General features: G+C 41.0%; 1 protein-coding gene across 1 annotated transcript in view; it reads left to right on the top strand.

The window, feature by feature from the left end:
* The window catches only part of cskl (c-src tyrosine kinase-like), a 49,102-nt gene that overhangs the window by 17,394 nt on the left and 19,519 nt on the right, over positions 1 to 12,189 (top strand). The window contains 1 exon segment of the mRNA XM_083969284.1: positions 11,161 to 11,244. Within this exon segment, the coding sequence (XP_083825410.1) occupies positions 11,230 to 11,244 (15 nt within the window). The 5' untranslated portion in view covers positions 11,161 to 11,229.

The raw sequence follows: 12,189 nt of genomic DNA, 5'->3' as shown, positions 1-12,189 counted from the left end.
AGTCCCTCTAGTGCGGCTGCTGGTTGATGCTAGAAAGCAGGGCGGCATTTTAGAGGAATAAATGTTTGAATAAAATGTTTAAAAAACCACTAAACAACCCCAGCTCAGAAGACTGCGTCTGCCTGTCTTGATGGGAAAGAGTTTCAGCGGGAAAGTGAAAAGAGCACCACTCCAAAACAGAAAAAAAAAGGTGAAGATCTCTAGAAATGTTTAATGTGGCAGATGGAAGAGGCAGACTCACAGTTGTAATGACTGGGTAAGCCACAGTCTCTCTTAACGTCCTTCTTGCCATGATCATCTCCTTTATTATTTACCATCCCTTGCAGCTCTCGACCGTCTCTGCTCCACTTGAGGTTTTAGTGTGTATCCCCCCCTCATGCTCTGCTTCATACCAGAAAACACAACTTTAGTTTCCTCCTCTCACTTCTCCCTGATATTAGCGCAGCTTTTGTATATTTGACAAAGTACTTCTAGTTTTTGGTTAAGACTGAATTTTTAATTCCTGGCTAATTTTTTGGGCACAGCATATGCACAGTTCTCTTGCCTGTTGTGAAGCAAAACATTATCTGAATTGTGACTTAAGAGTTGACAGTATAGATGAATTCATCTGTATGTAATGACTATAAACATGCCCGTCTTTGTTCAGTCACCACACAGGGACAACCCCAAACAGTATTTTGAAACACAGTTTTGAAACAGTGTTGTACGGTTGTTTTGACTGGACACACCGTCAGAATCATGTGATCACTGAAGCATGGGAGGACCAGTAGCGGCTGCCTGCTGTGTGGTGGGAGACGGTACATCCAGATAGTAAGGACATGAGGGCACTCGTCTAGAGTTCTGTCCTTGTCCCTTTTTTACAGCAACGGAGAAAAGTGAATAGTTGATGGAAAACATGTCCCCCCTCCTCAACAACAACACAAATGACTTAGGTCGGAATGGGTTAGGCGCTTTTTTTTTTTCTTTCTTTTATTGATTTTTATCGAAACAAAGCATAAACATACAAGTGCTCTCTGCATTAACAAAGATATCAAAACAGGAAGGAAAACAAACCACCATCCAAACCAAAATGACGTAGCTCACCACTGTCCTTACCCCAAAAAGTAAAAAAGACATCAGAAAAGAAAAAAGAAAAAAAGAAAAGTCCCACCGCCACCTCCAGCTGTCGCATCAGTCACCCTATACACATACTGTGCCTTCTCTCATCCATGTATAGTGGAAGTAATAGAAATTATACAAGACAATAACAGGGTAGGCCCTTTTTTAAATATATACAGGTTACTTTCGGTTTTCAAGGCAGACAAGAATGCTGTATGCTATTTGTGTCTATTTTGTGCCATGGCTACTGTTGTGAAGCATGTATTGTCCAGTTACAGTCAGTTGAAGGCGTATACATGCAGAAGAAAATTGGTTTCCAATGGCATTATCTGGGCGTTTTAGTCGGATCTTGAGAAGTCCAGTCTTTACATGCACTTTAATTGTCCAGTAATAGACGGATTAAGGCCATAATTAGTTTTTTTCGAGTGTCATGTAAACATACTGACTAGCAGCAGACTAAATGTGTGAGGATACTGCTGCCATTGCTCTGCGCTTTATCCCTGCATTTGCACTAATTGAAGCCCACTTCCTGGTTCCTTGTTGGGGCTGGCATGGCACATAAATGAACACACATGTCCAGGTGAAACAAGGTGTACACACCACAAAGGCTAATGTCCCCCATGTATCTCTTCTCTGATGCGTCTGTTCCATTCATATTGGAGCCTCTTCTCTGATTGGTTGTTTTTACTGTCATGTTCACGGTAAACTAGGGCTGCATGATACCTAATGTATTATTTTTACAATCAATATTGAGATAATAATAAGTTAAGACAATTACTTATTGACTTTGGAAAGACCATGCATTTACTGATGTGCAAAAAGATAGATACACACAGTTTGCACATACACAGGCATACACGCAAACGCAAGCTAGTACTAATTGCACAAAAACATTTTTTTGTTTGAGGAAACCTACTGTGCAAGCACTGAAACATATCATGGCTGCATGCTTGTTCATACTAAAGTTATATTAAGCACCACCAAAAATGACAAAAAAAAAAGCAAACTCATAAAAAGCATTGTGTGTGCGCCGGTTTTCTGGTTACAAGTGATATAACAAACAGAGCACAGACCTGTCATCTGTCTAGCATGGTGCGACACCACAGCTACACTACACCAATGGAAGAGTGAGCTTTTTCTAACACATGTAATTAAAAAGTAACTTCAGCTCAGTTTATTTTTGATGTCAGCAATCAGTGAAAGGCATAATTTAGAATTAATTTAGAGTGAAATTGCAATAATTACAATTGCTAAGACTTTCACATTCATATGCAAGCCAGTGGAAATAGACTCTCCATGTACATAATATATCATTGTGGTGTGTAAAAGAGCTGAGGTCATGTGTGGCTCACACACCCATTCGACACAAACTGTCTCACATTCACATACAAATTCAGGAGCTCGAGCAGCAGAGGGTTGTCTCCAGCAGCCACAACTGAGGCAGAACAGGATGCAGCCATGTGCGCAGTAGGAACTAGCTGGTGAACAGGCATACAGACAGAGGACAGAGAAACAGGAATTTCTTCAGCTCGCATTTCAGAATTGACAGCTGGAAGAAGGGTCAAAATGGGTCCATTTAAAAAGAGTTAGCATTAGCAGTGATGATCATCACTGGGCCTTAATAAGAGCGAGAAGAAAAAATGAATGATCCATGCATGCTTCAATCATTGGTCTCATCAGCAGTCAGTACAAGTCTGGCACCTGCATTGTTTGTGACAAGAGAGTTTTTCAGCATCTGTAATGTAAATGTGAATGTGAAATGCAAATTGTGCTGAATGTGAAACATGAGGACAGAGTCAGACACTAAAATGTATTACCTCACTTTTGTGCTCAAATCTGTATTTGCATATTTCCCAACCAGGGTATCACATTTGTTCAGCGCGTGCCGTGGGCACCGCCTGACACACATCATACTGTATATGGTCATAATTCGCTGTTGCGCGCTGGCCTCCTGCCAACTACTTTACATATGAGAAAGCGTGCCGCAGCCACGAGTCATTTGTTGTTGACAGTTCCGTCCTGTCCACTTTGCAAAGCCTCCGTGTTTGTTTGTTTTTTGTTTTTTTGTCAGCTTATTCTGTACATTTGCATACCCAGTAGGTCACATTTCCATACCCCCCACCCCGTTTCTTTTTGCTGCCAGTACGCTGGCTCTACAGTACAAACTGTGTACTGAGCCTCGGTCTGGGTCCGGTGTCATGGCTTAAGTTAAAATCTTTCTCTGACAAACCACAACAACACAATGCTGCAATATAAAACATTTAGTATCCTGAATAGTGCTCTCTTTGCTGCATAGAGAGCAGTTGTGTGGCATTAGTTGACCAACCAGACTTATATGATGGGAATGTTGTTTACTGGTTCATGCTGTGTGATTGCAGCTGTTGTTTAGTGCTGGCTCAGTAAATTGAATTTTGCTGAGAACTTAATGATGACATCCCTGGCACAGACGTACATCTGGGCCAACTAAATTGTCACCCCAAGTAGAAGGAGAGTTTTATAACCTCTTGATACTGTGCTAATAGCAATGTAATCTGTGAATGGCCTTGGGCTTGCCTCGGAGCAGAGCCTTCTTTTTACATAACACACGGCTTTGTCACAGTCGTTTTGGAGACTGACAACAGCATTCTCAGTTAAACTTGTTTATTTATCCACGGAAACGCTGACAGAGCAACAATCGGCTAAACATTCTCACGGTTGCTTGCACATGGTAGGTGTCCAGTACAAAGAGCACTGTGAGTCTCGGATTGAGTGTCAGCTAATAAGACTTGGATTATTAGAGTCTGAGATAAATGCCCAGAATTATAAACTGTAATTTGCAGCTGAAGCAGAACTGTGGAGATCTGAGGCTTAACTCCATCAAGTGACAAATCTTTTAGCTGTTCCATCAACAAGGAGCCAAGAGGCTGGGAGTGCTAATGATGGTGCTTTTACTCTGTCGTTATTGTCCCTATCGTCACTGCATCACTTCACTCTCATCCAACACCAAAGCAGTTTGTATAGGTTGAAAGATTACTAGAAGGTTATGCTGATGTTGTTGTTTTAATTCAAAGAAGCAAAGTTAATATTGAAAAGGTGATTTCAGGAGAAACAGATACGACAACAGGGACCCCCATTAATCCGACTAACTCCAGCATACCGTCAGTTATTGTTTGATCATCTATAATTTCTTCCTTTCTTCAATATTCTTTCATTTTTATCTTTCAGCAGGTGAAGCAGTATTGAGAGGACTTTAGATTGAGCAAACCACTTATAGCAGGCATGGGCAAACTACGGCTTTTTAATCCGGCCCATCAAATATTGGTGCAAAATTGTTGAAATTAAAGCAAAGACTGCAAACTTTGATGCACTGGCAAAAAAAGGGTGACCAACAACTCTGCTCCCACTGAAACTGAATTAATTTGAATGCAAGTTTCCTTTTATTTTTTATTTTTAGGTAATGGCTTTTACATGTAATTTATATTAGTTCACACAAATACTCTCCATCCATCTGATACTACTCTGGCCCATCCGTCAAATTTGAAAACTCATTGTGGCCCATGAGCCAAAAGTTTTGCCCACCCCTATAGCTTATAGCAAAGACACACAGCTGCCATAAGATGCTTTTTAACTCTGTACTGTAATAGTGAGGCACTTCTTCATGGCAGTGTATCACAGAAACATCGCTTTATTCTCAAAATACAATGGATATAAAGAGTTTGACTCGGAGGCACAGCCAGAGCAGGGGAAATATTAATGTGGTGAAACGAGATCACACAGGCAGGCAGCAGATAGTAAACAGGCAACAGGACCCTGCATTCATTTTATCACTTTAATCTAGATTCACCAAAGCAGCGCCTGTGCTCCAGGTTGATATGAAGCACAAAGACTCGTGCAGACAGTTCAAGTACAGCATGATTTAGCGCACAATGCTTGTGATAATGGAAATGGCACAGAAAACAGAAACAGCAGTAATATTACTGTCATCTGGCATAGCAAAGGGAAAAAAGGCAGTGCTGCACTCAAAGACTGCTGGTTACATCACTCGGCGTGTTGCCATGACACTGTCACCAGCATCTCCTGTCGCACAGATAGAGGAAATTAGGAGGAGGGGAGTGGAGAAGGAAGTGATTTCTACTGGTGTGTGTGTGTGGCATATCTGGCAGCTGGGGTGAACTCGAATGCTAAATGTATGCTTTGATGTGCAACCTTAACATGCGATGATGAGCCATGAAGTTAGACGTTAGATTAAAAAAAAAGAGTGCTTGTGTCAAGCTCTCAGCTGGTCCCTGATCTTGGTTCAATTTTAAAATCATTAGCTGCGTTCAGACTAAGAATAGTTCAGTATCAAAAATTCACGGCTCCTTATTCATTTCATGGAAGCCATTGCTCTCGTGGAAAGGGCTTAGGATAAGATGCAATAAAATGAAATAAAATGAATACAGGCAAATCTGGAGACGTTGATTCTGGCTCAACATTTCCCACAAGGGCAACATCCAGAGCTTTGTATTAAATCCAAGCCAATGCAATCAATCCAAGCATACACCAAGTAGAATCCCTTTGCACTGAGTAGCATGATGAGGTAAAGTAGTGTTGCTGCTGTGAGAACGGCCAAGAGTCGTAAAATCCTGTCTCAAAGGCATCTAAACCTCTGTGCACTGTCTCTGCGTCTGATGAGCTTCAAACTAGACCTAATGGTTCACATTTCATCTCCTGACAGGTAACGTGCAGTATACCCAAAACCAGGGCTCCAGACTAACTTTTTTACTAGGAGCACAGTGGCCTCTAACTTAAAATTTTAGGAGAGCAAGCAGAACGTTTAGGGTCGTAAATCGACATGGAAAGCAAATATTCACATTTTCATTCATGATCCTCACACATATTGGCCTGCCACCTCTAATAACAGATTCTTTGAGTTGCCCCTTCCATGTTTAACCAGTGTTAAGTAAGAAAGAAAGAAAGAAAGAAAGAAAGAAAGAAAGAAAGAAAGAAAGAAAGAAAGAAAGGCAAATGTATTGGTTGCACATGCACAAGTAGATGAAAAATGTACTTGCACAGTCTCAAATTTTAGGGGCAAAATGCCCCAATCTGGAGCCCTGAAAACATATGCAACCTCTTGTTTAGGTTTTTGACATACTACTACATAAGCCTAAACAAGCTAAGCTTTGATTTCATAGATATTCAGCAACAGTAATATTTTATTATACAGTAGTAGTATGCATACATTCTTCCTCAGCATCAAACATGGATGGAGTCACAGTCCATACATTGTCGGTAGTGGGTGTTAGGATCATATTCATCTCTTGTGCCAGCATGTAGCCAGTGTCAGTGTCTTCAATGGGGAAAATGAATTGAAGAACTCTTTTTACTCGCTGTCTTCACCGAGCACCACTTGACTAACTGGAGGAGAGTGATGTGAGCAGTGTGCCGCTGAAGCGCCCGAGTCGCTGGCAGGCATTCCTCAGCACTGAAGAGCGTCAAGAATAGCACTCACTTGTCTCTGCTATATTGTCCAGCCCGCGTGGCTGTGGGTTGGGTGAACCGCCCGCACCGCTCCGTTCCAGCAGCGCCCGCTTCTTTTATACGTAAAGAGTGTCAAAGGGAAAAAGAAGCGCGCGCCCTCAGGGTGCACCAGAGCAGCTCGGCCTTGGATATATTTGGCTCTGTCAGTTTGCATACAGATCTGCAATGGTCTGCAATTAGGCCGTTTCCTGTTTGAACACACAGGATATGGCAGTGCATTGAAGCTTGGCCATAGATGCTTTCAGAGACGGTGCCAGCCAGTAGCCAGGCCCGCTCTGAAGGAGATGCATCATTTTCATGGGTCTAAAATTACACAGTGCACAAAGTTGCTCTTGAGATGGCTGGTGGGAAACGGAGCTGGCTCACGCTCACTGGACAAAAAGTTCAGCTACTGTCTGTCAAACAGACTAAATCACCGTGAAAGCTCTTATTAAGATGCAGGGCAAATCGGAGAGGAGAGGAGAGTCGGGGGGTAAATTGAGCTATGAATTCTACTCACCTGTCTTAGTGCTTGATTCACCAAGTTTATTGATCTGTTCTGCCGTGACTCTGTTAACAGTGGCAGTAGTCGGTCCGAAGGGAGGCACTGACCAGAATGCCCATTGCTCACACTGGACTACAGCCCCTCCCATCCTCATATGAAACGCTGGAAAATATGCGCAGCTACTTCCTCCTTCTTACTCACCTCCCTGCCCATTTCAACTTCCTTTTCTCCGAGCCGGTCGGAAGTGAGATGCTTTTCAATGGAGCCTGGTGCGGGAAGCCTTTATTCACGTAGAGTTACACCATCAAGCTGTGATAATATTTAGCATGCTGGCACAGATTTATCAGTGTCTCTAAAGATGAAGGGGCCACAGTAGGAAATATAGGGTGTGTGGCATTGTAGAGACTCGTAAAACACACAAAACACATTCAGTCTCCAGCTACACAAAAAAAGACAAAAGAGCACACATTGATACGGGCACACATATGCAGAGACACACCCTCTCAGGCACACAGGAGCGCCCTGCACATTCTTACACACACTTTGAGCCACACACTTTGACACACCCAACCACACATGGCAACTGAAACCCAGATGCACAGTGCACACTCTCATCACTTGTAGTTCTATGTCTTCTATGTTTTTTTTTCTCCCTCCTTCCCTTTCTCTTTCTTTGTACCCTCCTTACCCATCCACCTCCACCACCACCACCACCAACACGTCTCCTTGTCACTGAATCAAGGTCACCTTTTAAAGTCTACTAATTGGCTGCAGAAGCAAGATCCTCAACAGACTTAGCTTACATACACCAGAGAGTTGTCTCCTACTCGGTTACGTTTTCTGAATTTCAGATTTTGCACCCAGTAACTCTATTATTACCAGGAAAACTAGATAATTAAAGAGCTAAAAAAAAAAAAAAAAAAGCTACATTACAGCGAGCCATGCATCTTGCAGCCGTCTGTTATCAACAGCTCATTTTCTATGTTGAGGGCACTATCCAAAACAGGGAGGATGTCTGTGCCTAGCCCGGCCATGTTAATGTACTTGAACCACTGACAAAGACAGGGACTGTTTCAGGGCCAGGACATATTTTTAACTAATCCACATACTCAGGCACACATTTCCTCTTCTCCAGACACCATTTCTTAAAAATGTTTCTTTGTTTTAACATTAGAGTAAAAAGTACCCTTGCTGCTTAACCATGCTCATTGTTTACTTTATGTCTTAATATAAAAATGTCTTAATATAAAAATGTCTTAAAATGCCTTCCATGCCAGACCAGTGATTACTGTAGATCCAAATCTGTATCGTAGTACCGGTATATAACTCAAGTTTAAATACAAGATACTATATACCACACTAACTGTAGAGTGGGCGTATAGAAGTGAAATACACTAAGGTCATTTCAAAAGGTCATTCACTGCCTGTGTTGGAGGCAATATGTGGTTATTTAGTTGTGGGTCACTGTGACTTGCTTTCTCCATGTTAGCAGTGTGTACAAAATGCCACGGTAGACAAAGACGGATCAGTAATTAGGGCTGGGCACTGCCAATGAAGTTATTCAATTCTGATCCCCAAGGTCCCAATTTGATGCAGTTCTCAGTTTGATATCACATTCAGTAATGATTGAGTCAAAGATATTTCAGTTATAATATCAATTTCACTCGACTTTTAAAGTAATGCTGTAAATTGTACCTCTAACCTTGTGTTTTCCAAAAAAAATGTTTACATTACAAATGGGCCCATTAGTGGGGCAGATAAGCTCATATATGGAAGGAATTGTGCGTTTTAATGACTAAAGCATGAAACTTTCAGCATTTCATCTACATACCCCAAGGTTTAATTTCAGACGTGGAACCACTTTGGTGGCTGACCTTTAGGGGTCTTAAGGGGTCTCTTTCCACATTATTCCATTACTCTCCATTGGAAACCTATGGAAATCTGGGAAGTAAATCATTACCAATAAATTTCTTCATCATTGTGTTTAGGAAGGTGTGTAATATCAGTAATAAAATGTTGACATTCAACTCCAGTGGGAAACCCCCTAAAAAACTACTCAAAATTGGGGTACCGTAACCAGATTTTGCAAAAATTCCGAAATGTTAAATTTGGCCTAAAGTAACTTGTGAGGGGTCAAACTAGGGGTTTTTCATGATTCTGAGTTGATCACAAACATTAGTTTTACACCCAAAACACTCCATGGTGGAAAAAAACAGCCACACCCACTTTTCCTGCTCATCGGAACCCCCCCACCACCAATAGAATGTATTGCAGAGAAGCCATTCCTTAGCATGGCAGAGGTTGTGTCAAATATTACTACTAAATACTCAATAATATAACTTATATTCTAGCCTTTTTTCTTGTAGGACATTATACAGACCCTCCAGGATTTTGTGATGTCGCTAAATTTATTTAAAAAAAATAATAATAAAAATAAGAAAGCAACCTTTTAATTTACATGTAGGCTACCCAATAGTGAGAAGGGTGTGTGTATGTTTCAGTTTTTACTGGTATGTGAAATCTGGTGTGCACCTGATGTCTTTCCTTCTCTCTCATTCCCAATCTGCATAAAACTTAATGTTATATGAAAACAATAACTAGTAATAAAAACATAGACACGCAAAAAAACATGTAATGGAAACATTGTGACCACAGCGGTCTATGACAGTAAATTTGCAGAAAAGTTGCAGTGGCAAGGCCAAAGAATTCATAAATGAATTTGCATTAATAGTTGCAATCATGACATCACAAAATCCTGGAGGGTCTGTATAATTAGCCTGGCTCTCGCCAGACCCTTGTAGTTCCACAAAGCTCCACCAGAGGCGCTACGCTCAGCTTCACACAAGGGTCTGGACTCGAGGCCAATGCAAACTTCTTCCCCGGAGCAAAAAATAATGAACCAATCAGGATCGCCGGGCGGGACTTTCTGAGGTGTGACGTAGCGCTGAAGCGACTGTTTGAGTCAAACAACAATGGTGGCTCGCAGTGAGGAGTCGTGCGTTGGCATTGATTCTGCTATTTCAACTGTTTTGTCGAATCTATCGAATATTAATTCTTTGAAAGATGAACAGAGAACGATGTGAGTGGCTGAAGTAGCACGTCATTCAAGATAACGGACAAGTGGTTTATCCAATCACAAACAAGATTTTTTTACAAGGCCCCGCCTTCTGAAATGAATCGCCTATGGAGCAGTCCCAGACCCTTGTGTGGAGCTCAGCGTAGCTTTGCGGAACTACAAGGGTCTGGCGAGAGCCAGGCTACTGTATAATGTCGTAGAAGAAAAAAGGCTAGAATATAAGTTATATTATTGAGTATTTAGTAGTAATATGTGACACAGCCTCTGCCATGCTAAGGAATGGCTTCTCTGCAATACATTCTATTGGTGGTGGGGGGGTTCCGATGAGCAGGAAAAGTGGGTGTGGCTGTTTTTTTCCACCATGGAATGCTTTGGGTGTAAAACTAATGTTTGCGATCAACTCAGAATCATGAAAAACCCCTAGTTTGACCCCTCACAAGTTACTTTAGGCCAAATTTAACATTTCGGAATTTTCGCAAAATCTGGTTACGGTACCCCAATTTTGAGTAGTTTTTTAGGGGGTTTCCCACTGGAGTTGAATGTCAACATTTTATTACATGATATTACACACCTTCCTAAACACAATGGTGAAGAAATGTATTGGTAATGATTTACTTACCAGATTTTCATAGGTTTCCAATGGAGAATAATGGAATAATGTGGAAAGAGACCCCTTAAGACCCCTAAAGGTCAGCCACCAAAGTGGTTCCACGTCTGAAATTAAACCTTGGGGTATGTAGATGAAATGCTGAAAGTTTCATGCTTTAGTCATTAAAACGCACAATTATATTGCTTATCTGCCCCACTACATCAACAGACACAGACATAAAGAGTCATATGTGAAAGATTGATCTCTGGATTTTATGAATACATTTTCCTTATTTTATCCATAATTAATAATCTATAGTAAATGATAAGTGTATATATTATATTCATTATTTTAAATGAACAGATGAATGGATGTATTTCCAATGCCTTATCTTTTTTTTTTCTTCCTCCACAGCTCTGATGGTACTAGCTGAACACTGACCGCTACCTGCCTGAGGACACCTGCTGCCAAATTCCCTTCATCATGTCTGGGATCCACGTAAGTGCAGCACAAATAGTTTTCCACCTTTAACCTATATAATATACAGATGTTTTTTTCCCCGGGTGTGCCACATTAAACACTCCCAACATCACATTTCATACAACTTCACACATCTAAATCAAAAGCTTATGTGTTTCCAAGATAACTACAATCTACTATTATTTTTTTTAACTCAAGTGAGAGCGAGGTCCCCTCTCATCATTTAAATAAATGCATTTGTTCACAACTCAACCTGATCTTAAAAATGACACACAAAAGCTCTTATCTGTCTAATTGGACTTCTTTCTAGTTCCAACACTTGTTATCTGGCTGGCTATCTTGGCTGGGTGACATGCATGTCGTCTGGGTTCAGTGGCTTTCACACTTACCATCTTAAGTGTCAGTTGTTAAAATATTCAGAATCATACTTTATTGTCATTGTAAAGTGCATGCCACGAGATCCGTTTGGGGTTCTCTACGCTGTGAAATAAAAGAACAGAACAAAGAACATAATTATGAGGCACCAAGATATAAATACAAAACAAATACACTAAAATCTGAACCAGTCAGACACATACATGTACAATCAAACAGTCTTCTTTTTACGGTGAAGGAATTGATGCGTATTCTTCTGTCACGTATGTCATTGGAATGAAATTGTGCAGAGAAAATGCTTGTATAGCTCTCTATAAGTCAATAAAGTAGGTCATTTTTGAGGTCACATGTCTGATATGGAGAGTTTGTTCACTCTCTAGATGAAAACATTATACTGTATCTATCACACTATATGTTTTCTAAGGGTGTCGATCGCTGCATCTTCATCTGTTTTCAACATCAAGGATCGACTTTAATGCTCAGTAATTTCTTCATTGTTCAGTCCAGGCTGTGTTCTTCCTTTCCCACCCTGAAGCTTCCTAATTAGTGACAAACTGTGAAGCTTCAATCCACACCTCACTCACAAGA

The sequence above is a fragment of the Trachurus trachurus genome, assembly GCF_905171665.1.
Source record: "Trachurus trachurus genome assembly, chromosome: 3".
In the NCBI taxonomy this organism is placed as follows: Eukaryota; Metazoa; Chordata; class Actinopteri; order Carangiformes; family Carangidae; genus Trachurus; species Trachurus trachurus.
The sequence above is the reverse complement of the archived record's forward strand: the minus strand, read 5'-3'. Positions and strand labels throughout refer to the sequence as shown.